The sequence below is a fragment of the Alternaria hordeiaustralica genome (genome assembly GCF_023758085.1).
Source record: "Alternaria hordeiaustralica strain BMP 2776 chromosome Unknown scaffold_51, whole genome shotgun sequence".
Taxonomy (NCBI): Eukaryota; Fungi; Ascomycota; class Dothideomycetes; order Pleosporales; family Pleosporaceae; genus Alternaria; species Alternaria hordeiaustralica.
Genome location: NW_026056823.1, coordinates 89,850 through 114,248, shown reverse-complemented (window position 1 = coordinate 114,248; position 24,399 = coordinate 89,850). Strand labels below are relative to the sequence as shown.

The 24,399-nt window shown below is 54.3% G+C and overlaps 11 protein-coding genes across 11 annotated transcripts; 6 read left to right on the top strand and 5 right to left on the bottom strand.

The window, feature by feature from the left end:
• Positions 1–892: 892 nt before the first annotated feature.
• J4E84_011003 (uncharacterized protein) lies at positions 893–2,058 on the top strand (the record flags this gene model as incomplete). The annotated part of the gene is made up of 2 exons (XM_049393558.1): positions 893–1,395; positions 1,452–2,058. The coding sequence occupies 2 exons, from the start codon at positions 893–895 to the stop codon at positions 2,056–2,058; spliced, it is 1,110 nt and encodes a 369-aa protein (XP_049238768.1).
• A 758-nt stretch (positions 2,059–2,816) lies between these two features.
• On the bottom strand, positions 2,817–5,889 carry J4E84_011002 (uncharacterized protein; the record flags this gene model as incomplete). Its single annotated transcript, XM_049393557.1, has 3 exons — positions 2,817–4,282; positions 4,511–4,923; positions 5,060–5,889. 3 exons carry the CDS (start codon positions 5,887–5,889, stop codon positions 2,817–2,819), a joined length of 2,709 nt encoding a protein of 902 aa, XP_049238767.1.
• Positions 5,890–7,451: 1,562 nt separating this feature from the next.
• Positions 7,452–9,320, top strand: J4E84_011001 (uncharacterized protein; the record flags this gene model as incomplete). The annotated part of the gene is made up of 3 exons (XM_049393556.1): positions 7,452–7,675; positions 7,723–8,010; positions 8,066–9,320. The coding sequence occupies 3 exons, from the start codon at positions 7,452–7,454 to the stop codon at positions 9,318–9,320; spliced, it is 1,767 nt and encodes a 588-aa protein (XP_049238766.1).
• Positions 9,321–9,962: 642 nt separating this feature from the next.
• Positions 9,963–11,462, top strand: J4E84_011000 (uncharacterized protein; the record flags this gene model as incomplete). The annotated part of the gene is made up of 1 exon (XM_049393555.1): positions 9,963–11,462. The coding sequence occupies one exon, from the start codon at positions 9,963–9,965 to the stop codon at positions 11,460–11,462; it is 1,500 nt and encodes a 499-aa protein (XP_049238765.1).
• Positions 11,463–11,612: 150 nt separating this feature from the next.
• On the bottom strand, positions 11,613–12,473 carry J4E84_010999 (uncharacterized protein; the record flags this gene model as incomplete). The annotated part of the gene is made up of 2 exons (XM_049393554.1): positions 11,613–12,185; positions 12,243–12,473. The coding sequence occupies 2 exons, from the start codon at positions 12,471–12,473 to the stop codon at positions 11,613–11,615; spliced, it is 804 nt and encodes a 267-aa protein (XP_049238764.1).
• A 582-nt stretch (positions 12,474–13,055) lies between these two features.
• J4E84_010998 (uncharacterized protein) lies at positions 13,056–14,095 on the top strand (the record flags this gene model as incomplete). The annotated part of the gene is made up of 2 exons (XM_049393553.1): positions 13,056–13,062; positions 13,128–14,095. The coding sequence occupies 2 exons, from the start codon at positions 13,056–13,058 to the stop codon at positions 14,093–14,095; spliced, it is 975 nt and encodes a 324-aa protein (XP_049238763.1).
• Positions 14,096–14,766: 671 nt separating this feature from the next.
• J4E84_010997 (uncharacterized protein) lies at positions 14,767–16,335 on the bottom strand (the record flags this gene model as incomplete). The annotated part of the gene is made up of 1 exon (XM_049393552.1): positions 14,767–16,335. One exon carries the CDS (start codon positions 16,333–16,335, stop codon positions 14,767–14,769), a length of 1,569 nt encoding a protein of 522 aa, XP_049238762.1.
• A 337-nt stretch (positions 16,336–16,672) lies between these two features.
• Positions 16,673–19,813, bottom strand: J4E84_010996 (uncharacterized protein; the record flags this gene model as incomplete). The annotated part of the gene is made up of 3 exons (XM_049393551.1): positions 16,673–18,450; positions 18,498–19,439; positions 19,489–19,813. The coding sequence occupies 3 exons, from the start codon at positions 19,811–19,813 to the stop codon at positions 16,673–16,675; spliced, it is 3,045 nt and encodes a 1,014-aa protein (XP_049238761.1).
• A 453-nt stretch (positions 19,814–20,266) lies between these two features.
• Positions 20,267–20,719, top strand: J4E84_010995 (uncharacterized protein; the record flags this gene model as incomplete). The annotated part of the gene is made up of 3 exons (XM_049393550.1): positions 20,267–20,428; positions 20,482–20,568; positions 20,618–20,719. 3 exons carry the CDS (start codon positions 20,267–20,269, stop codon positions 20,717–20,719), a joined length of 351 nt encoding a protein of 116 aa, XP_049238760.1.
• Positions 20,720–20,843: 124 nt separating this feature from the next.
• On the bottom strand, positions 20,844–21,945 carry J4E84_010994 (uncharacterized protein; the record flags this gene model as incomplete). The annotated part of the gene is made up of 2 exons (XM_049393549.1): positions 20,844–21,856; positions 21,903–21,945. 2 exons carry the CDS (start codon positions 21,943–21,945, stop codon positions 20,844–20,846), a joined length of 1,056 nt encoding a protein of 351 aa, XP_049238759.1.
• A 522-nt stretch (positions 21,946–22,467) lies between these two features.
• Positions 22,468–23,388, top strand: J4E84_010993 (uncharacterized protein; the record flags this gene model as incomplete). The annotated part of the gene is made up of 1 exon (XM_049393548.1): positions 22,468–23,388. The coding sequence occupies one exon, from the start codon at positions 22,468–22,470 to the stop codon at positions 23,386–23,388; it is 921 nt and encodes a 306-aa protein (XP_049238758.1).
• Between the last annotated feature and the right edge of the window lie 1,011 nt (positions 23,389–24,399).

Genomic DNA, 24,399 nt, shown 5'->3' with positions numbered 1-24,399 from the left:
AAGACTACAGCCGTTGTTGGGGTCCAGCAAACCTGTCGGGTTCACTCAGCCGCGTTCGTCTGTCGACTTGTACTCTCGGTTCCGTGAAAGTTGTGCGCATGCGAGGGCACCAGAACCCGGCGATCTGTAAGTATCAAGTCAGCTGGATATCACAGGGTTGACGCGACATCTCCAGAACTTACCTTCATAAAGAAGATCGAAGGTTGAGAGTTACAGTCGATCAGCGGCAGCGGCCGGCGCAGGCTAGAACGCCGAAGGTTGCGAGTCGCACGCATCTTGCGGATGTGAGTGCGACTGAAGAGGAAGAAAAGTAAACAAAGTGGAAGGTGTTATTCGAAAGGACGTGGAGGGGCGCTAGACTGGCGCTTGGACCAGCCGAAGCTCTGATTACGGTCGCAAAAGATAGTGAATGGTGAATTTGCGTGGTCACACAGCCCAAGTCTTCCCTGCATGGTTTAGGCTACAGGCTCACGTTCAAAGAAATATGGCGTGTCAGGCAGGATGCAAGAGGAACTAGAATGGGGGGAGATTCGAACGCATCGGAGCCATCCGGCTTTCCAGTACGAGACTAAGACGTGTATAAGCGCCCCATCGTGAATCTGAACGTCGACAGACTATAGGCAGTCACATGGGTTTGGGCCGACTCCAGACCTTCATTTCGATACCACTACGTCACTGCAAACGCGATAGGCTCCCGTTACAGCACCGCAAAGAGCACTGTCCTCGTCCCACAACTACTCTTTAGCGCCTCCTCCGATTGATACCACACGATCGTTTTACCATTGCTCCTCTCTAATCATACCCAATTCCCAATACCCAACTCTTCCTCGTAAGTCTTTTTGTAACCACGAAGTGAAGCGATGAACCTGACATACATATAGAAGTGAACGCAATGTCCTCATCTGGATATGACCTAGGACCTGCGGTGAATGGTGGTCAAGGCGATGAAACCTTCAACCTGGGGGATACCACGGCAACCGTGATGGCTCGTCTCGATGTCGCCCTCAAGGACATGCCGGGAGTCACGACTCTAGACAAGTTGAACACTCTTATGAGCAAGGTCGCTGCCGCCAAGGAACTGCTGGGGGGCTTGGAGCCAGATGTACTACTACAAGCTCGCAGCAAGGTCGATGAACCCGACCGCGAGTTGTCCATGAGCCCGGCCCTGGTAAAGGCTTACGAGCAGATCTCCAAGACCACACATGGTACGTTGACCAGATCGAAGAAGATACAAACTCTAATGTCAACAGCAGACGCACCCGAGGATGAGTTCGAGGCTGCGGTGTGGGCTGCGTTTGAGACCAGCGAGGAATCTGAGATATCCCAAGAGGGTACACATCCACAAGAGCCACGTCTTCAAGACACCCATCGTATCATGCAGCCGCCACGAGTCCGGTATGTTCTTCTGTCAGTAGCCTGGTGGGACAAAGTAGCCATTAACGTCGGTACAGACCTCACGAGAACACCGGCCGCCAGTCCAACCCCGCAGAACAGGAAGCTACCTCGGAAACCCCTACTCCTGAGTCCATTCCTCCTCCCAAGCAGATACCAAGATGGAAAACAAGGTGCACCAAGGAAGAGAGGCACAACCTTGATCCCGCTAGTAATCTCCCTTGTCCTCGCAAAGCGTGTAACTTCCTCCACGACGACCAACATGCGTATATGGTCGAGGGCCTGTATCGAAAGGATGTGAGCACCGGAAAGATACAAGCATGGAATCTGAAACTCTATACCAGCCGCGCCGGGCACAACATGGGCTTAGAGAAGGTGGGCAAGAACGACCGGAAATTTGATGCAATCTTCAAGAAGTTGAAGAATAAGGACAAGGCAACCGAGACGAAGGCCAAGGAAGAACACGCTCAAATGAAGAAGAAGAAATCTACTCTGGAGGTCAAGCCTGCTCCTGAGACTGCACACAAGTCTACCAAGGCTGCCACGGACGCTGAGGCTACTGCCAAGGCACCGCCCAAGAAGCGTAAGGTCGCGGCTACCACGGGAGCGCAGGGAACTGCGGAGCAACAAGCGAAGAAGAGCAAGGGTGGCGAGGCTGACCGCTAGATGTATCCATGGCGCTCTTTTAGAGTATGTCTGGTCGCCTGCCCTGCAAGGACCTAACGATTTTCATGACCTGGGTATCGAGATTTAGTACATCACAGGTGCCAAGATAAGAGATATCAGTATGAGTAACTCAATAAATTCCTGTATGTCCATACTCCCAGCGCAATGCAAATGTCTTTCCAGTCCTTACCATACCATGCCATGCCATACCTAACCTGATGCACCACCCTAGCCGCTATGGGAACGAACAAAGGTCCAACCGGAACCAAAAGTAAAGGGCTAAATTATGGATACATAGAAGAGAGATCAAAGGAATGTCTTTGGACTCGCAAGGCGCAATCCACCTCCAAGCTAAAACCAGAAAAGTGCTGAAAGTCGCTGGGGACGGAGGCTGGGTCCTCCAAAAGCTGGGCAATGCAGAAGAAGAAAACGTCATGATACAAACACCATCGCTGAAGCGCAAGGTCAAGGAAGGGCGCTCAAAATCACTCGCTGTGAGAGCATGCGAACAGCCGGTTCGGAGGAGGCGGTGTGTGGTGGTTTGCAGATCGAAAAAGGAATTCGTGAACGGCTGTGGAGCCGAAAGAAAAAAAGGGCAACGCGTTTGCTGATTTCGCGATTGCCGGGACGGGACAAGTCTATTGTGTCGTGAACTCGTTTTTAGTGGGTATCAGTTTCTTTTGGGCGATGTTGCTAGGGCCACACGGTTGTGCTAGCCCCTCTGGTTCGGGCAATGTTGTGATACAGGATAGGACATGCTATAGGAGACTCCAGAACGGTAGGGCTCTGCGGTCGTAACGTCCCCAAGGCTTTGTTGATACAGGTAATGGATTCCTCCTCTTTTCTATTTTCTCTGCAAAGTCGAGCTTCTTCTTGCGCTCAATATCCGGGTCGTAGTAATGGGTTGCCGTGACAGGGACTTTGAACTCCTGCGTGCTGAGGGGCAGTGTGTACTTGAAGTTGCCTCGCACGATTAATTCGAAAGGATACTGCAGGACCTCTTCCCAACGTTCGCTGCCACCAGCTTCGGTCTTGTTTCCAGGGTGCGAAAGTCGGAGCTCGCCAATAGATTCGGCGCGGTGCCGCTGGAAAAAGGAACCTTCAAAGTTTAATGGCGAATCGAAGTGGGCGATGCGGCCTAGCAGCATGGTCCGTGGTTCGCCCTCGATAGGATCGGTTCCTTCGTCTACACCGGTAATCGAGACATCTGGAACTGCGTCTTCCTCGATCGGTCTCCAATCTTCTACATTGTCATGTGGGCCATTCCCGTGCTCGCGCCACCAACTGTCCGACCCGACATGCTTGCTCTTAGCAAACAGCGAAATGTCCATATCGGATACAGTGACGCCGATAATGTTGGGATTGACTGCGTTGACTATGAGATCCAGCATGATCTCCTCTTGACTTGCAACGACGTTCTGAATGTCTCGCACTACAAGGCTAGTGAGCGGCTTCGTAGTTGCAAAGACGAGCCCAACAGCGCAGAATACGACGACGAGCAGCAGGATCGACAGAACCAGGCAGCCAGCGAACCGCCGACACCACCCACCATCACGGTGATGCCGGCGCTCTAGCTGGCGTATAGTCGCAGTGTTGCGCTGGCGAGGCGTGCGGGCCCGTGGGCTCCGCCCAGACTGGATAAGAGGTGTGCGCTCATCATCGGCGATGTTTTCGGCGTCGATATCGTATGCTGCAGAGAATTCCCCACTTTTCTTGCTGCCGTTGCTGTGACCATTGCCAACATTGAAAGTATGGAAGCGAGGGCTGTTCGGTTGCGACGTGTGTCTGGAGGACGGGCCACGTGCGCGCGAAGATTGTGGTACCGAGTTGTCGCTGTCCATAGTGATGTGGCTGAGCGCGCCCCGACCCTGGCCATGTCTTCCAATGTGGTGATGGTGGCTACCTCCGCCCGCTCGTCCGGAGCCGATGCGGACAGTACCTTCGCCGCGGTCATCGCCATCAATGCTCGCGTTGGTGTATGGGTTCGTGAATTTGATGCTGCTCTTCTTGCTTGGATGCTTGTGCGTGTCGCGGATCTGGAGTCGTGGGTCTGTGAGACTGGCTAACGACGTCATGCTTGGCGTTCGCGAGTGGTGCTGGCGGCTGCGAGTTGGCTGCTCGGGAGGATTCGATTCGTAGATAAAGGTAGCGTCCGAGTCAGACGAGTCGGCCTCGTCGACGGCGCTGGCCACCTTTTGTTCGAATACATCTGCCTTGGATGAAGCTGTACGATAACTTGAGTTAGTGCTTGAATAAAAATAGCTGAGATGGGGAGGGCGGGGAGAAGCCATGCTCAACGCTGGACTTGGGGGTGACAAGGTCAACAAAGACGGCCGGTCGTCATATGAGCGGTATGAGACGGGGCTGCCGACGGACGGGTGCACGCCGGAGCGAGAGCCGTACTCCGGCCGACGTGGAATGTAATAGTGGTACGAGATGTGTTGCAACCTACCAGTGCCTGCATTGATGGATGCGGCCTTCCGTTTGGGGGCCTTCTTCTGGGTCTTGGGACGAATTGTCTCGTTACTGGGCTTGAGCCGTATGCCGCCGTCGACGCGACCCGAGGCGGATCTGTCTTGGTTTACAATTGACGGCTGCGCGACAGAGGGCACGGTCTCGGTTTCGACCGTCATGTTGCGGAGGGGCGGGTCTCGCGATCGCGTCGACATGGAGGACAGGGAGGGCTTGGCCGAGACGGTGTGTGGACGATGGGTGTAGGCGGAGCGCTGTTCCTGCATCTTGCCCTTCTTGGCGCTCTTGGTCGCGCTGTCGCTCCCGCTCTCAGTGTGCTTGGACGTGTCGTGCTTGGTGCTGAGGTCTTCGGTGACTTTGGACGAATTGACGTCATTTCGGTCCTGGTCAGTTCTGTGGGAAGTCGCTGGGGGAACAAAGCTAAGAGCGAGGTTAACAAAGTTTGCGGATGGCAGCGGAAATTGGCTCCGTCGATAGTCTAACGTGCGTCGCGATGACAAACAGTGGGGCCGTTGCGGGGAAAGCGTACCTTTGCGGCTCTAGACCATCAAATCCGGGTGTGGCAGGCAAGCTAGATTCTTGCACCGTTGCCAGCTTGGGAGCCGCGCCGCCGGAACTGCGCGAGGGTGCCTTGATGGTTTGCTGAGGCTGTGTCTGTGGCTGGGATGGTGGCTCGTCGACGTCGCTCACGGGCACGTCTTCTCTTACTGGGAAGCGAGAGACTGAGGCTGGGGACGAGCTCTGGACGACGATAGCGGGCGTCGACTGGGCCTCGGGCTTCCTGATCTGCGAACGCAGCGAGTTGGTGCGCGAACGAGAGCGACCGTCATCGCCCGGCGGTGGTGACTTGAGGCGCGGTGAGAGGGGCCAATGGGGAGTCGTGTCGCCCGAGTTCGGTTTTGACGATGGCTTGGAAGCGCGTGTGGCTCGCACCGTGTCGGTCGACGATGTTGGGGTGAGCTCCGGTATGCTGGTGGAGGAGAGAGCACGCTGCACCCCCGGGGCGACAGCAGAGTTGGACAGGCTGGAGCCGCGGCTGGGACTCGCATCGGCGCTGCTCTTGCGTGAGCGGAAGCCCGGCCTCGCACTGGCGCCGGAGGGCGTGGCACTGCGGTGGTGAGGGCCTGCGGGCGAAGCTTCTCGCGACGAGCGCGGCGAGGGCGAGCCGTTGACGCTGAAGGGCGGGCGCTGGGCAGCCAGCGGGTGTTGACGCATGGGAGCCGACATGTCTGGGGCGGTGGTGCTGCTCGTGGGGTCGTCGCGGGCGGGCGTTGACGTAGTGGGCTCTGCACTCTCTGCCACGCCGGTCAAGGACTGGAAGCCGTCGAGGTCGTCGGCAGTGGATGCAGTCGGAGGCATCATCATGGACGTGCTTTTGCTTCAATGGGCCGCAGCACTCGTGGCATCCTGCGCGGGCTCCGGCGCGTCTTCGCTGGTTGGGGCCTGGACAGCAGGCAGGTCCGGGTGCGAATGGGCGGTAAGTAGATGAGGCTGCTGTAATGAGTACGCGGCGTGCGGCCGTTGGACAGGGCCTGGCGCGGGGAGTGAGCTGTCGCTGTCGGTACAGGGGGGCTGTGGCGCGCAGACAGCGTGGGCATTTGAACGCGCTGCAGTCGACGATGGACGAGGTTTAACGTTGTGAAGACTGGCACGCTCAAAGCTGCCTGGTTGCATCCGGCCAGCCCTGGACGGGAACGCTGACGCACCCGAGGCGCATTTCAGGCACGAACCGACGCCTGCCAGCGCATCGCACAAAGACCTGCTATCTCCCGAACACGACGAATCGCTCTCTCATCGCATCGTCAGCTGCGGCCTGCCGTCTTATGGAGTGGCTTCAACTTTCTCCACGCCCTGCACACCTTGTCTTGTGATAACGATTGATCGCCAGCTGCGCTAGCTGCCCTCTGGGGGTTTGCGCACCACACCTACATGCCCGGCATGTCGGCACTCGCGCAGAAGCAATTCTCATGCACATCCTGCAAATCGCCAGTGAACACCCCACGGACTTCATCCCACATGCTCATGAGCAGGTTATTGTCTGCCGCGTCGACGCTTGAGGGTCGGCACGGTCTCACCTCATACGGGTGCAGTCACTCAGTCATCGCACTTGTAGTCTGCTGCAGGTTTCCTAATTCACTGTGCATCATAGCCCTTTAGCCGGTCGAAACATCACTGAGACGCCGTGACAACGGGAGCGCATTGCCAGAACTGTAATAACGTAGGGGCGCAGTACTGTCCAATGTAACGTGACGGACGGCTCTCGATCACGATTCGATCTTGACGTCGCGCCAGCCCTCGCAATCGACATACATCTCTGACGTCGACTACACCAGCAGCAGACACCTAGCAGCTCCTTCACAAACTTACACAGAGTCACCGAGGTAGAAAAGCGACAAAGACACGTGGCAGCAATTCCATCTCAATACCGCGCCTCCAGTAAACAACACGTTGCGCTCCTGCAATGCCGTCCAAGATCCGAGCTTCGCCCGGACTTCCAATGCTCCGAACCTCCGCTGATAAGATTATCTCTGCATCTAATCTGATCGAATTTTCCGCGCTAGCACCTTCACGAACACCACTACTCCACTTTACGCATCCTCAATACTACTTCAAGTATCGATGAACCGGGACCAAGCACTGCCAAGTACTTGAAACTGCCTTGGTAGCCTTGTCATAGGTGCGAAATGTAGAAGGCGGTTCCAGTGTCCTGGTCCTGGAGGGTCGGCAGTGGCCTGAGGTGGCCTAAAGACTGCGGCTCTGTGGGTTTATACGAGTGACAAACGGGTGGAATAGGGTTCTGGGTGTTTGAGAAAGTATAAGAACGCATTGCAAGAGACCATGATTTGGTGTAGTAGGCCTCTTCGTTGATCCTTTTCCCTCCTTTCTGGCCGGACTGCGCCATCACTTCAGTGTCAGACAGCATGCAGTTCCTCTCTCGTTCCAAGAACCAGGCTACAGACTCTGTCGAGCCCGCCGATATATCTCATCAAGCGGCCGACACAGAGAAGGGCGTACACACCGATGCGTCTCACAACAAAGCTACCGATCAAGAAAGTCTCTTCAGCAACGCCCAAGCTGGTGTCAAAGCCGTCGAGGCGGCGGCAACAGTATGGACAAAATACCATCTCATCGGCGCCTATGTCATGTCGGTCTCGCTCTTCTATCTCCATGTCTCTGCTAACATCCGCACAGCATCTGGTGGATCTACTTCGTCACTGCCCTTCAAGAAGTTGTCATTCGCGCCATGAACCCATACGTGACCAGCGCATTCCGTCTCCACTCCCTTACAGCCGCTACAGGAATCATGTCCTCCATCATCGGCGGGTTGTCCAAGATCCCCTTAGCCAAGCTACTGGATATGTGGGGACGGCCTCAAGGACTCTTACTCTCGCTGTGTGTGTGGATGGTGGGATACATTATGATGGCTTCATGTAAGAACGTGGAGACGTATGCTGCGGCTCAGGTGTTCTCTTCTACCGGGTAAGCATCATCTTGACAGGCAAGGTTGGAAAGAATATCGCTAACAAGATGTCAGATCACAAGCAGTATCCTACATCCTGACCGTCTTCATTGCCGATACCTCGACCCTCAAGAACCGCGCTCTCATGCTCTCCTTCGCAACCTCGCCCTACATAATCACGACCTGGATCGGCGGTCCCGTTGCACAATCCGTGCTATCCGGACCGGGCTGGCGCTGGGCCTTCGGCATCTTCACCATCATCATCCCCGTCGTCGTCACACCCCTCGCTGCCTTGGTTCTCTTCAACGACAGGAAAGCGCGAAAGCAAGGATTACTCGAGCCACGCCGCATCGACTGGAGCGCTGCAGCCATCAGGAAATTCTGTGTCGATATCGATGCTGTTGGTATCTTGATACTAGTAGCGGGTATGGCGCTATTCTTGCTGCCGTTCAGCTTGTATAGCTACCAGGCGGAGAAGTGGAAGAGTCCTATGATCATCGGAATGATTGTCGCTGGCTTCATCCTACTCATCGCATTCCCCATCTGGGAAAGGTTCTTCGCACCTGTCACGTTCATTCCGTACAAACTGCTCCTGGACCGTACCGTGTTCCTCGCCGGCATCATGTTCGTCTTCGTCTACTTCAACAGCGCGGTTTGGGGAAGCTACTTCGGTTCCATGCTGCAGGTGGTCTGGAACCTCAACGTGACTACAGCCAGTTACGTCCAGAGTATCTACCGTGTGGTCTCTTGCTTCTGGTGCTTGGCCGCTGTCGGGCCGGCAATCAGGATCACGGGGCGCTTCAAGTGGGTTGCCGTCTTCTTTGCACTTCCAATTGACATCCTGGCTTTGGGACTCATGATCCACTTCCGACAACCGGGGACATCAGTGGGTTTCATCGTGATGACGCAGATCTTTACTGCAGTCGCAGGCGGAACGATTGTCATCGCCGGCGAGCTGGCTATGATGGCGCCATCAGACCATCAGCATATGGCTGTCATCATCGCTGTTCTCAACCTCTTCTGCTCCATCGGCAGTGCGGTCGGAAGCACAGTATCAGCTGCTATCTGGACCGGAACTTTCTATAACAATCTCGTCAAGAACGTCCCGGCTGGCGTCAATGTCGCGGATATCTATGCCTCACTGCCTAACCAACTGTCTTACGAATGGGGATCGCCTGAGAGGACTGGTATTGCGCAGTCGTATGCTGATTCGCAGCGGCTCATGCTCATCACGAGTATTTGCATGCTGGGATGCGCTCTTATCGCCGCGGCGGGATGGCGCGACATCAACGTCAAGAACATCAAGCAGGTGAAGGGACGCGTCGTGTAATAATGCTTGCATACCAGAACTAATTAGCTACTGTATTATCTTAGTACAGCAACGTCAAAGTAATACCAAAAGAGTCTATACGCATAGACAGGTAGTCCCCTTCATAGATGTTTCAAAACACTCCAGTCAAAATACTCGCACATCATCAACTTCCAACACCCACCCCTCCTCACGCACACGACGCATAAGCCGCATCCCCGTCCCACATCCTTCTTATCGATATACCACCCCCATGATCCTAGCGCGCATGAACGTCAGTCGCGTCTGAGACAGGGCCGGGCTGGGATGTTGTAAAACAATGCACCAGTTAGATCCCGGCTGTCGGTGTTTCGTATCGCACCACCTCCACATTGAGCGAGCATACAGACGTCAGAGAGCCATTTGGCATCGTGGAAGGAGATTATTCAGGGTATTGAGATGTGGGATTAGTGTGTGTAAAGATGGAGAGGGGTATTAGAGGACGCGTGGGTTGCGGGGGCTGTGCTTGTAGGGTCTGTAGGCGGCGTGGTGGGTTGAGGGTATGTAAAGAGCGAGATGGTAGTAACATTTGGGCAAGACACTGCTCTTCAGTCTTTCATCCATTCATTTCTACATTCGTTCGTTTCCGATAGTAATCGGCCCACAGTCTTTTCCTTAAACAACATGCCTTCCTTCGCCTTCTGGAAGAGCAACAAGCCTGATCCGTCCAAGGCACCACTGCTCAACGAAGATGCAGCAGCTCAAGATTCTAGTATGGTTATCCCTCTGGTAGCCAAGAACCTGGATCTGAATCCGGACGGCGAGGATTCTGGGGTTTTCCTCTTCGACGATGACGCCATGCCGCTGGAGCCTGAGCAGGTGTTGGAAGCAGTACCCCTCATCGCAACACCGCCTGCTGGAGAGCGGGAGCCTTTGATACAAGAGCCTGAGCGAGAGCTTCAGGGTCCAGTCAAGAATTACTCAAAAAAACTGATTTTGGACGACACAGAGGAGGCACCAGCGCCGCCACCAAAATCGTCGTCATTGAGCAAGCCTCAACCCACTGCTGCGACAGAGGGACTTGTTTCTGTTGCGAAGAAGGAGACAGCAGCGGGCCATCATGTCCAGGAAGCCGTTCCACAGCAAAAAAAGGCCGCGCCTCCCCCTTCTGCGCACGGCCAAGACAGCACCCTCAAACGACCAGTGTCTACCGCAACTACCAGTGCCACGCAATCCCGCGACCGAGACTCTGGTGTGTATGTCTCAGACGATGACAGCCTCCCACCACAGTCCCGACCCACGTCCCTCGCTCTGAATGACACCCATCATCAATCGAGAAACTCATCTATCTCCTTGAAGCACACCGCATCAACATCGACCTCTTCACCCCGTCAACGCACAGACTCGATAGCACGCCTGAAACGGCCTGCAGAGCTGAACCTAGGAACGAACCCGGTGTCCGACTCCTCCAAGCCACGCTCTGAGCTCGAGAAGCGGTACGACCTGATCCGCAACTCAAAGACGCAGTCAAAAGCTGCTCTGCGATCGCCTACAGCGCTTCTGCAGGAACGACTGAACATGTCGGCGAAGAAAGAGAAGGTTGAGGAAGAGAAGACGCGTGTATTCACACCGCCTCGGCAGACGACGAATGGGTGCTGGCTGCCGGGTCCAGGTGCACAACTAGGCGCCTTCACCAGCACATCCGTTCGTGCGCGAACCGAAGCCGGCAATCGACCAGCGTGGTGGTGCAAAGTCGACAAGCTCGTTGTCTTCGACGGCATCGATGCTGGTAGCGATGGGGATATGAAAATCCACACTCGCTCCAGCAAGGGTCTTAGCATTGCGCGACGACGTGGCGATATGGAGACGATTGTAATTCCGATGGACTGTGCGCACTGTCAGGAGATGCTGAACCGACATGAGTGGAAGTACGATATGCGCGTGTGTAAGAGGAGTGTGTGCTGGGATTGCAAGGAGAGGTGCAAGTGGGAGTTGGAACAGGAGAAGCTTGTATCTGAAGAGACAGCTGGAAGAGCTGAGGGCAACAGGTATCGTGCGGATAGTGTGCTCCAGGATGAAGGACATGAAGAGGAGCATTTGATGCAGAAGGTTGGTATTGAGCAACATCGGCCGATGAGCCCGATTGAGGCTCTCGGTGGTATCGAAGAGAGACTAAGAGTATAGGAGGGCTTGGGTCTGGGATCGAAGTAGCAAGGCGGTCGAAGAGATGTAAAGGAGAACGTAGCGACCTACATCATGAGCCGTCGATCGGCTTTAGCAATGACCAAGTATTGTGACAATATGCAAGATGTCCTTTCCACGAATGACACTGTTTCAGTCAAGATCCATAGCATCGTCCATGTATTCAAAAGGCGTATCTTCAATCTCCATGCTCGTGTATCCATACGACGTCTTGGGCTCGAAGTCTCGACTGGTCAAAGTACCGTTCGCAGTACCGTCGGAATGCTGCTGCACTGCCTCATGAGCGAGATCACAGCCACCAATGATATTGCGTAACATATGCTCGAGTTGCAGGTCCTGAAGCGAGAGGTTCGCGCGGGCGTCGCCGCTGGCTGTGTTTGCCTTGCTATCAGCATCTTTCCATGCATTACGGTATTCCTTCGCAATGCCTAGTTGTACACGAACATCCTGTAGGCCCAAAGACCCTGCCAACGGACTCTTCTCGTCATCTAAGGCTTCTAGGAGGTTTGCGTGGAAGGCATGCGAAGCCATTGGTCGCGTTCGGTGCAGATCGGGATTGGTCTCGTAACGGAGGGCGTTGAAGTTTGTGCGCGGTGCGGAGGCGGAGACGGAAACGCCGAAGATGGCGAGGCAGTCTGTGATGTAGCGCTCGAGCAGCGTGTAGAATTCGAAGAAGTCGACTTTGAACATGGATTCGGCTTGTTTCTGCGCCGTGTCAGTCTCGCGACGGTTGGGACGATGGGGCTGATAGTAGCTGCTTACACTCGATGCGCCGCTTCCCATTGCGTGTTGGGACTGGTGGTATTCGTTATCCTGCGCAGCTGCCTGTACGATCTCCATGGTGCGGAAGTAGGACACCATGAGCATCTCGGCCTTCCAGCGGACGCGTCCTAGCAAACGCGTGACGCGATCTTTCTCCTGTTTGAGCTTCTCGGCTTTCGATTGGGCTAGACTTTCGGCAGGCGTCTTTGGTGCATACTTGGACGTCTTCATGGTGCTCCTCTTATGTCTGGTGTGAGTCGGGGTGATGGTAGAATTAAGCTATGGATGTAGGCATTCGTCGGGCAATCAGCTACCCAGTCATCGATAAGCACTTGCGGAGCAGTGGAGGTTATCGTTTCGAGTACATCGAGCTTTCACGGCGCTTTCACTATGCAAGTCAGGCATCGTAGAGTTTCAGTGTGAGCGCGGGCTGTTGCGAACGTTGTGAGAAGCAAACCGCTGTGGATGGTTCGTGCCGAGGCTCATCGCTGACTCAGCTCACACTTGGATCGTCGAACACCTCCATCTGTCGCTTGGGGCAAAGGTACGACGCTGACATCCAGCACGACCCAAGAGAGACGCAGTGTAACATCGCGTAGGATATGATGCATACACTCGCAGGTTCCGATAGGTGGATGCGTTGCTGCCTGGAAACTATGCCAGCTGTGCCGCAGCCACGCATCTGGTTGATATGCAAGGGGTGAGTGAAGCTCACTTATATGCCGACCAATCTCGATACCACTCACGATATCTGTCACTCTACAATGGTCCGCGCAACTCGAAAGCGAAAGGTTGTCGATTATGATGACTACTATGACACGTCATCAGCCAGTTCCAGCATGTCTCGAGCGAGTTCCCTTAGATCGACTCGTCAAGATAACAAAGGGAAGAAGAAGAGGAAGCAGAGAAAAACCGTAGCATGCGACGACTCAGACATCGAGGAAGTACATCCTGCCTCTATTTTCAAGACACCTCGAAACCCTCGAGCGACGTTCGAAGGCCTCCCAACTGAAATGCGCCTTCAGATCTACGATTACCTACGCGACTTGTTACACATCCACGTACGCAGACGTGTAAAGACAAAGAAAGAAGCTTCGTCCCAAGCCAGAAAGCCGCCGCCTTTCGTATGGTATCCCTGCCGCCGTACCAATCCGAACACGCGGCTGCTATGCGCGAATCCCGAGTGGTCAGGCATGTGCAAAGAAGAAGATCGTTGCAGCTACGAAGCCGACTCTCCAGTCGAGCCCCGAGGACCCTGGGCCCTCATAGCATCCAACAAGGCCATCCGCAATGAAGCCAAGGAGCTTTTCCTCCGTGACACCGTCTTGTCAGTCAATTCGCAGGACCTACATCCCTGGTTGAACCATCTGGTCAGACATGCTCCGCAGCGCATGAATCATCTGCATCATATCACTCTTACTGGCCCGAACGAATGGGATAGCACGTATACGGGTCTTGTGCGATTGTTACAAGAATACGTACCGAATCTCGCAGGGCTTGGATTCCAGTTCTATACTCACGGCTGTTCTTCAATCGACATACATCAGGTATCTCAAAACTCAACCCGCATGGAGCAGGTTGAGTGCAGGAATTGGCTGGTTTCGAATATGATGTCTCAATTCGAATATCCTATCGCGTTTGCTCTGGAGGCCATCATATGGCATAAAACGGGTCCATCGAAACGTCTTGCTATCCGAATGATTTCGCAGGACAGCGAAGATGGCGAGGACGAAGCTGACGTGTATGTTGACATCGATGACCCGGGGAAATGGGCGGAGAGGAGCCTGCAGGCGAAATGGCGAAAGTTTTGGCAGAAGGAGAACTACGAAAGGGCACTGAGCAGTGTGGTTTAGATTAGCGATTGGCGTACTTGGTATAAATGGTGTTGCCGTTTAAAACGATCCGTCCACTACTCATCAGATAATGGTGACCTCTTCTTGCTCCAAATCCTCCAAACGGGCAACGTCCGCGAACTCCGGGCAAAGCTCTTTCGTTTGGCTTGTGTTATATTCTCCCCACGGATGCACAAAAAGCCCCACTCTTCGGTATAGTCGCTGAGACAAGTCGACAGGTTCCAAGATGATACCGAGTAGGTACGCCGGCTCCCATTCTATCTCGGCGTTATCGTCTACGTCCCAACGACGATAAGCCTCAAGAAGTTGAAGCACACAGAACCAGCAGCCAGCGCACAATTGTCGGCCGTCATCAAAATTCTCGGTCCATTCGCTGTAAAGAACCCATTGGTTAATATGCGATGCTCCGTTTCTTGCTGGTCTGTTAGAGGCTTTTCGCATGTAGCATGCGAGCTGGAGACGTCCGGACGATATTCTCCCAAATTGATCATCCTGAACATGCTCTATATGCACTCCGAGGACATGCGCGGGTCGCTGGTCGGACAGCTGTTGGAGTATGGGTCCTAGCCATAAGAATATAACACGTTGTTTCAATGAAATCCAAGACCACGAAGGTGCTATTGTTGAGGATTAGACAAAGTCCGACTGTTGGGTACGAGTAGCAAAGGAGCTTACGAACCTCCGCGGCCTTTTTGAAGCAACACTGCTTGATCGATATTCCACGCCAAAGGCTGTGCCCAAAGTAGACTTCGGACAAGATCCCTGTACCAGATACCACCCACGTACCGATCTTGCAATTTCGCCTCGAATGCTCTTGCTAACCCCGATATGGCGGGCAGTACGTCTTCGTCGTATGTGAACTTGCAACCCGAAAACCATTGCGCAAGAGCTAGCCATCTCATGTGATAATCAACTGTTTCTTTACCTTTGTCCAGGGTATTCAGTCGCCCGAGAAGACTAGATAGTTTGAACGGCAAGTCATGGCCCCAACCAGTTCGCACAGTAAGATTCGGTGCGCCCTCCGGATGTAACTCGGTGGTGACTAGTTGTGTGCACTCCCATCCAAGCAGATCGTCAAAGTAAATAGACTTGGGGCTTAAAAGTCGTTCCTGGAAAACCCAACCGCGCGACATTAGTACTGATTGGTTGATACGTTCTACCGCAGTGACTTCGTGAACAATACGAGGGAACCTCAGTGGGCCCCATTGAAAGTCCATGTAGAATGATGCGAGGCCCATTGAGTTCGATTCTGTATACAGTCCTGTTCCAGGTATATTAGAGGCCCTTGTCGCTCCCACGTGCATAAATGCATTAGCGTATATCTCCCCCATGGACGATATCTCCTGGTCACAGTCCGTGGGGTCATCCTGGATGAGGCAAAGTGCATCGATCCATATGAAGGATACACCTAGTCTTCGACACAAGTCAATAGCGTCTAGAAATACTGCCGGTAATCTATTCGGTTTGATGCCTTCAAGCAGCTCGTCCAGATTCGAAGTCAGAAGCTTAGGCATGTCTTCGTTCTGCCATCTGTGACTCAAAGTGATGTATCTACGGTCCTTCTTGTCGGGAAGTCTGGCTGCGGTTGTAAGGTGCGGTAGATCGGCGGTTGAGACATCGATGAGTCTGGTCGGTACGAACGTACCAGTCCTCCTGAGCTTCTCCTGATGACAAGTATAATGTGTTTTCTCGCATGTTTGTATCCATTCAGTGATGGTGCGGAGATGTGCTTCGTCGCCAGTCCAAGAAGTCAAGGCTGTCGTGACACGTACCGGGGGCAGCGCACTGAGTCCACATCTCCGATACACGAATGGCGTTCCATCCAAAAGATTGTACTCGGCGACTTCGAGTTGTAGTCCAATACCACGGTTGTCGAGACCCATGTACCCAAGAATTGAAAAGTTGATCAGTGTGAGGCCGGGCAGATTCGATGCGTCGTAGGATGGGCAGTTTGCTATATGTTTAAGACACGCTTGGAAACGACTGTCTCCAGCAATGTTTTCGATACCGTCCTCCGACTCCAGGAAGGTGAGGAAGTGGCAACAGAGCAAGCATTTTCGCTTTGCGGCTTCGGCGATGTCTTCCAAGGTATACTCAACGGGGACAATTTTTTTGGCATCCAGATCCTCAGGTAGTATAGAAAGCCTCCTGCACGTAGCACAGAACGTCGGGTTCAGCGTCTCAACACCCTGTTCTAGTTTGGACGGATCGGACGCTTCGCTAACGCTGGAGGTGGACATGACACGATGCCAACGAGTGAAGAAGCAGCCAGTCTGGGCATGTTAGTGGGCTGAAGGTAGAGGGTAGGAATGCGGGGTCGCAAGTGCTGCCTTCATGCAGGACCATTCGGGGCCAGGGCTTACACCACGTGTTGGGGGTCGGCGCTAGGGGCGCTCGCGAAAGTTTTCCTGAGTAAAGTAGAAGATTCGGTGCCTTATTCAAGACGACCCTATGTCTTTATAAATGCAACGCGACAACAGAGTGCTTGCTAAACTACCCAATTCACCACATCGCATCGTCATCTCATGAGATATGCTGAGCTCATAACCCCTCAAACGCCATGGCTTCGTAGTCGACCTAGAAGGTGCCAATGACCCTCTTCACCATCTTCCTCATACCCTCACCACTGATCTGCACAGCGCCTTCAAGTTCGGCGCTACGTAGCACCTCCAGGAACTCCTGGTTCTCGACCTGTTCGCTAGCGCCTTCTCGCACCTTCTTGACTAGGTCGTTCATGCGCACACTCTGGCCAGCAGACCCGAGCTCGTCGAGCGAGGCAAGAACAGCACGCTTGAGGTCTTCTTTCCTGCGGCGGTCGCTGGTCGACGTACCTTCGGTGAGGAGTGACATGTCGATCAGACCGGTGCGTGCATCCGTAGCTGCTTGCTTGAGCGCCGACTTGATGAGGCGGACAGCCTCGTGAACGTCGTCGGCCGTGACTTCCTCTGACAGGCGCATCTTGGCATGGGCTTCTGCGAGACGGATCATGGATTCCAATTGACGTGTGGTGGCCGTGATTCTTCGTTCTTGCGAGCGGATATCGGCACCAAGGCTGCGCATCGCGACGTATGCATCAACGAGAGCCTTTGATGCGGGCTCCGTGATCTTGGGGTGGATGTTCGAGCGCGCGTACGAGATGTAGGCAGTCAAGAACTCGATAGGCATGACCTCGTTCTTGTTGGCATTCTCGGGCGTGTCCTCAAGGTACATGCCGACCAAATGGCGAGCCATGCGACGATCGTTCTGCTCATCAATGCGATCCAGCACGAGATATACTAGGTCGAAACGTGATAGTAGTGTGGGTGGAAGATCGATGTTTTGAGGGACAGGGAGGTTGACGTTGTACTTCGATCCGATAGGGTTGGCAGATGCCAAAATCGAGGTACGGGCGTTGAGGGTGGTGATGATACCAGCTTTGGCGATGGAAACCGTCTGCTGTTCCATGACTTCGTGAAGAACAGATCGCGTTGCCTCCGACATCTTATCGAACTCGTCGATGCAGCATACACCGCCGTCAGACAATACCAAAGCACCTGACTCAAGCACAAGCTGTCTGGTCTCGGGATCGCGGGTGACGTATGCAGTCAGACCAACTGCAGAGGAACCCTTTCCGGAGGTGTACACACCGCGCGGTGCGATCCTGTGTACGTACTGTAGGATCTGAGATTTGGCTGTGGACGGGTCACCACACAGTAGCACGTTGATGTCGCCACGGTATTTTGGACTGCCACCCTTCTCGAATTGCTTGTTGGTGCCACCGAAGAGTTGAAGCAAGATACCCTTCTTCACGTCGTCCATTTCGTAAATGCTGGGCGCCAGCGAGCGAGAGAGCAGATCATAAACGTCAGGACGAGCGCCAGTAGCCTTTATCCTCTCCTCTTCCTCTTCGGAGACCTTGCGGGTCTCTTCAATATCACCAGCTGCGTGCTCTGCGAGTTCCTCTTCGATTGTTGAAACGTCAATGCCCATTCGCTTCTTGTCAACCTTCTGGATGTGAAGGGCGTCTACGTATGTCTTGAAGATGTTCTTTACGGATCGCTGGCGCGGGTTGATGCGAACTTGGTTGCACTTGAAGATACCAGTGATCTCGACGCGGTCACCGGCTTTGCAAACATCGACGAGCTCATCGTAGGCACATAATGACACCGAATGAGGTGTTTGTCCGTCCGGCATGTCATCCGGTGTCTCTTGTAGCTTGATGACCTGCTTGTTCGCGAAGCCGGAGCGGTTGTGCACGATCTGCATCGAGTTTGGCGAATCGCATACGGCGCGCGGGCACTTGGTGGGCTCGGTGATCTTGCCACGGTCAATGTCGACCCTGACAGTATGATTGCACACAGAGCAGCGGAAGAAAGCTGGCAAAATTAGCAGAAGACTTTGGATCTTTTCTTTGTACACTTACCATCCTTCATATCCGGGATAATGGGCGTGGTCCTGATTACCAGACCCTTCACACTGACGAGCTTGTCCATATCGCCAGGATTGAGCTCACGCAAATTGATGGTGTGATCGAGACCGAACGGCCTAACGTTATACGTCTTTTGGTCGACCTCGCTGACCAGGTTTGGGATCTCTGCGAACGGAGCCGGCGACGGGGCGCCAGGTGTAGGGGCATCGGAACTCAGCATGGGCGGAAGGGAGCTCGAGTCGCGAGCCCTGGGTTGAGCAGCACGCTGTGCTTGTGACATCTGTGTTCGCATTTCTGCCATGCGCTTCTCAGCAAGTTCGAGCATAGTGTCCTTAATCGCCACGTCCATGATGGGGATGATTTCGTTCGGATAAGCCTGTAGTTGATGCCAGAGCTTCCTTGTCGGCGGATAAGACTTGAGATTGCGCGCGTCCAGGTTCAATGGCGTGACACCGAGCTCCAGCATCATCTTCATGATGTCGACATATTCCCTGGCCATGGCCGGGTGACTATCTGGAAGACTCAAGCCCTCGGCCAGCTCGCCATCCTGGACCATGCGATACTTCCTTCGGAAGTTCATCAAGAAGTCTCTCATGGCATGTCTGGCATCGACAAGCGACACATTGGTTCCCCAAATGACTCGAGTAGAGTTGCCACCCAAGACGTCTGCATCTGATGTGTCGGGATTGATGTTGGAGAAGGTCGGCGCGTCCGATGCCTCCTGCACTGGCATGCCATTCTCGTCGACAAAGAGCCTGCGCCGGCGATTGGTAGAGCTGGTGCCGAATACGTCTGAGTGGATATCGCTTCGTCGATTGCGGGCTGCAGACTCGGAGCCGCCCACGAAAAGGGCGCTGCTACTGCTCCCAGGGACGTTCTGGGCATTGCGGGCTCGGCCAGGGCTAGAGGAGGATGCGTAGTGGATGGGCGATGAATCTGTGTCTGTCAGCGGTGCATACGGGAGCTCATATCAGTCTCTACATACCCCCAATCGTCATGGCAGACGCCTTTGGTGTCGCACCGCCATCACTCTCTTCGTCGCCATTCGCTGGCCCCGAATTGGAGGGGTTCGCAGGCGAGGAGCGAAAGAAAAGCGGAGATTGTGTCGAAGTGGTCTGGAATCTTGCATTGCGAGGAGTCGCTTGCGATCCACGTTGCGACGCCTGCGAAGCCTCGGACTGTAACTGCTCCTCTGGACCTACTGGCGCTGGGCTGCTGTCGGATATCTGAGAATTCTGACCACGGGCGCTTCGCCGTGGAGTCGCCGACGCAGAAGTGCGCTGAGAGCGGCGCTTCTCTGGGGAAGACATGGTTGCGGTGCTCTATGCGGCAGCAACGGTGAATGTGTTGATGTTGTAGAGGGGTTGCCAGGGAAGGTGGGCTCGTCGCGCCTACTCCTTTCGCAACGACGCGTGGGACGCGTTCTAGGCTAGTCTGCAAACGGACGTAAGTGGTCTTGGCATGCCAGAGGCAAGTCCAATTGCAAGCCAAAAGACGACTGCTACTGGAGATGTCTTTCTATGAAAGCCACCGAGGTCATTCTGCAAACATCAAATGCAATTTGATAGCATTATGTGTACACATGTAGACCAAGCTGTACACTAATTCTACTAGTGGGGCAGCTAGCCCCGCTGTGAACAAATGTTTACAAGCAGGCAACGACGAACAGCGACACCAATCAGCTCAACTAAACCTCCAGTTCTCGTTTTCTGCCTCTTTCAATCACAAACTACATCGATCTGCAACCAATATCAATCTCGACCATGGCGCCTCCATCTAAACTCGCGATCGCAACTGGCGTCGTAACCCGCCTTGTCAAGGAAGAAGCCAGCTACCACAAAGAAATCGAGCAACAAGAGGCGCGCATCAAGAAGGCCGAGGCCAATGAGGGAGATGAGAACGGCGAATACACCCTGAAGCAAGAGGTACAGAGCCTCGGCAATCCTGATACTAAACATGATTACTAACTGCGGTGTAGCGTCAAGCACTCCAGGAGACTAAGAACGTCCTGCCTGGAATGAAGACCAAGATTGAGCAGGCAGTTGAGCGGCTGGAGGAGGAGCTCGTAAGTTTAGGATGCCATGGGCTGGGTATCCCATACTAACAATCTGTAGGAGAACAACAAAGAAGGCGGCGCCCAGGCATCACCGGAGGAAATCACCAAGGCGAAAGAGGCTGTCGAAAAGGGCAAGGCGGCCATGCGTGAAGCTTCTTAGATTCGTGACTACCGAATAGATAGTCGGTACCGCCACCGTATGGTAGTGGTACAAAGATGATGAAATGATACCCGAACACCGCGCTATGCAATCAAATCATCGAAGAATCATCATCTACATGTGATCACGATTCGTCCATCTTGGTATCTGTGCGATCTTCGCCATCCTCCTCCCCATCTTCAAGATCCTCGCCCTCTTCCAGCCCAGAAGAGTCACCATCGTTGGCATCTCCTGAGTGTGCCCCAAGGTCTGCCATCTCTGTGTCATCGGCGGCACCAGATCTAGCAGGTGAGGGCGCGGCGCTGGCTTCCCGTGATAGAGGCTTCAGGCGATCTTGTGGTGGTACGCGTAGTGACGAAGAGCCGTCTCCGCTCTGGCTGGCATGCCCAGGTGTCATGCCACCTTCTGGTCGCGGTGTACCGGCATGGCTAACGTCTCCTCTGGAGGTACTGCCCTCGCCTTCGCCATCTTCGTCACCATCCTTCATCATGCCCTCCTTGCGCTCAGCCTCCTCCTTCTCGTCCTTGATCATGCGCAACATGCCGCGTGCTTCTTCCTCGATTCGTCCGAACTGCGTGCGTCGCTCCTTCCAGGTAGCCTTAGCCAATCGGACTTCTGAATTGAGCTCCTCTATCTCCTGGTCCAGCTTCTCGTGGGCGTGTGCTTGCTCGTCCCGTGGCTTCAGCATCTTGCTGTTGGTGATCTTTTCCGTGAGCTCGTCGTACGTCTTGCGCACGGCCAGCGTCTCTTTCGCCTCGACCAGTCTGACGCGCAGGTTCTCTATGTTCTTGCGCACGTGCTCCTGCTTTGCCTCGATGGCCGTCTTCTCATCGGCGTAACGCGCGCGCTCGGTGTGATTGCTATTCGTGGTAAATTCGGATCGGACAATCGCAAAGTCCAGCAGCGACAGCTCGTTCATGATGTCTTTCCGCCATATCTCGATCTTGTGCGCTTGCTGCTCGCGCTCGACAGCGACTGCTGCGGCCTCTTCCTCTGCGCCCGAGGCATCCGGGGGCGGGGAGGGGAGTTGTCTGGGGCGCGCATCCTCGAAGAAGTCTGGCTTGAGTATGCGACTGGCCGTGTTTGTGTATGGGCGTGCTTCGACAGCTAGTAGGCGGGCTACATTGTGCAGCGCATCTGCTGGAATTAGTCGGAGCTTTGTAGTGAGTGAAAGACGCCTTACCCTCATCCGGTTGGGAAAGCAGACCCCAGTCGTTGATCGCCATATTTTCTGAATGGTCGAAGAACAGGGAGGTGTTGTTTGTGGTATCGTACGTCGTCGTCGTCAAAGTCGCGATGCTGAGGTCCAAGAGTTGAATCGATCAACGCGTTTGGCAGGGGTCCGCTAGCGCCTGACCAGACGTCAGAGACCGACCACTACGCCTTCTACACTTTCACTCACTCTTCACTCTCTTCATCACTCTCCTGATCATCGCTTCGCATCCTTCTGGCAAGCGTCACTCTTACAACCAGCTTCTTGATCCGGACTAGCCCACCAACATGCTGCCGTGAGCCCCGTGGGGTCCTCAGCCCCATCTACGGTTCACGCCGCCCTCGTTCGGCCTGTCCATGATTCACATTACATAGACGACACCCTATCAACGAACACCAACGAACCTGTCAGCAAACCACCTCTCTACGACCAAAACCCTTCACATCCCGATCCGTTTGATCTTTGCATTCCGCCTCACAACACCGTCTTACGCAACGCTTTTGGATTTATCCTCCGCATAGACATTACCGTCACCATGCCCGTCGCAAGCCTCTTCGAGCTGGCTCGACAGCGCCTCATCAAGAATATCGATATGCTCCGCGACGTCGGCGATCTACCCTACTCCTTCCTCCAGCCAGTCCTCCGATTTATACAAAGCCCCGATCAGCTGCTCGAACTCGAGGCCAACTGCCCACAACTACTCGGCGAGACGGGCGAGATATGGCTTCGCTTTATCAAGCGAGACATTCCGAACTGGGAGACGAAGCCCCATGAGCCGCGCGATCCTCGAAACTGGAGCAAGGTCTATCGCAAGTTGAAGAAAGATGCAGAACTGGAGATAGAGGCGGATAAAGAGGCCCTCAAACAGCAGATGCAAGCGCTGCAGAAAGATCGCGGACAGAACAAGACCTTGATCGTCGAGACCAGGTTTGGATACGGTGCCGGCGCAAGCAAGATGTTCACTGGACGCACTACCAGCAGCTGGGGGCAACCGTCGGGTGCACCTTCAAAGACGGGCAAAGCCGCTTTCGACAAGCTGAAGCGCGGCATGTTCGACCATGGCCGTGAGCGCCCGAAAGCGAGCCAAATCCCAGCACATCTTCTAGCTCAGCGAAAGACCAACGTCAGGCAAGCACCGGCAAGGATGGTTCGAATGGCAGAGAATGAGGCTCCGAAAAGTATGGTAGTGTCCAAGCAAGCTTCGGCGTCCGTTTCCAAGAAGCTTGACACTCAGCCTGCGCCGTCACTATCCGCGAATCGCCCGACCATTACACAGAGGCCTGCACCGCAGCAACGCAATGCGCCGCCACCACCCGCGCGGACCTCCTTGCCGCCTGGGATGCACTTCAGCGCACCCAAGCCGAAGCCGACGAATGCGCAGGCAGCGGCCGATGCGGCGCCGAAGAGGAAGAGGGTAGAATACAACATGTTTCATACAAAGAAGAGGAAGATTTAGAATGTTTTTTAGGGTTGATGTTGGCACGAATAATGTACAAGAGAGATGGGTACAATCAGGTGTCTTGGCGGTGGATCCTGCATCAGAATGTGCACGTCTGGCTTTTGATTTGGGTATCACCTAATGCTTTTGGAGTTTAGGAGCATGCCCGTTTGCGATATCAGAAGCTGCATTTATCGGCGTTATACTTTGGATAATCATATCCCTTTTTGGTCTGGGACCATAGACTTCTTCCATGTCTGTACATTTATTATTACCTCTTATCCGTCACTTTTCGGTTCCTATGCTATTTCGATATGTGAGGTGGTTGGGATATCGCTGAGGAAGACTTGAGATGGATTGATCACAAGCAAACGCGCAGTCTTGGCGCTAGCAGGTGAGCGCGCGCGAGCAGTTGACACCCAACACCCGTTACCCACGAAGTCCGTCTGCGCACTTTAAATATCCGCGCTTCCCCCTCTTGATCGAGACGCGCAAGCTGCGCAATCAGCTGAGCCGGCGACGACATGGACGAGCTCAGTGTCGCTTTCAGCGCTCTCAGTCTGCACGGCCCCAGCTTCTTCCGGATCCTTGACTTGCCTCTTGTAAGTAGTGCGCTCTGACGCACGGTGCGAAGATCGTATACTAATCGCGTTCGCAACTATCAGGAGCTGTTTAGCAGCGTTTGCGACCACTTGGACGACGACTCATTGCGAAAGACTCGACTGGTCTGTCGCACTCTCAGCCATCGTTCGGCCTTCACTTTCGGATCGCGCTTCTTCACTCATCTTGTGGTGATACCCCACACGGAAAGCTTGACCGTATTGTTGCGTTACGCTCACCACCAGAGGCTTTCGCGGTTCGTGAAGACTCTATCGATCAGCGGCGAAACTGGTCCACCTTCGACGACCTACGCTGGCATACCTGCATCGACCGTGGAAGATATGCTCACAGAAGCGCTTCAGAGTTTCGAGAATCTGGAGACTATACGGATAGATACCTGTTCGTACCTGCGCTTGGAACACCTTTCCT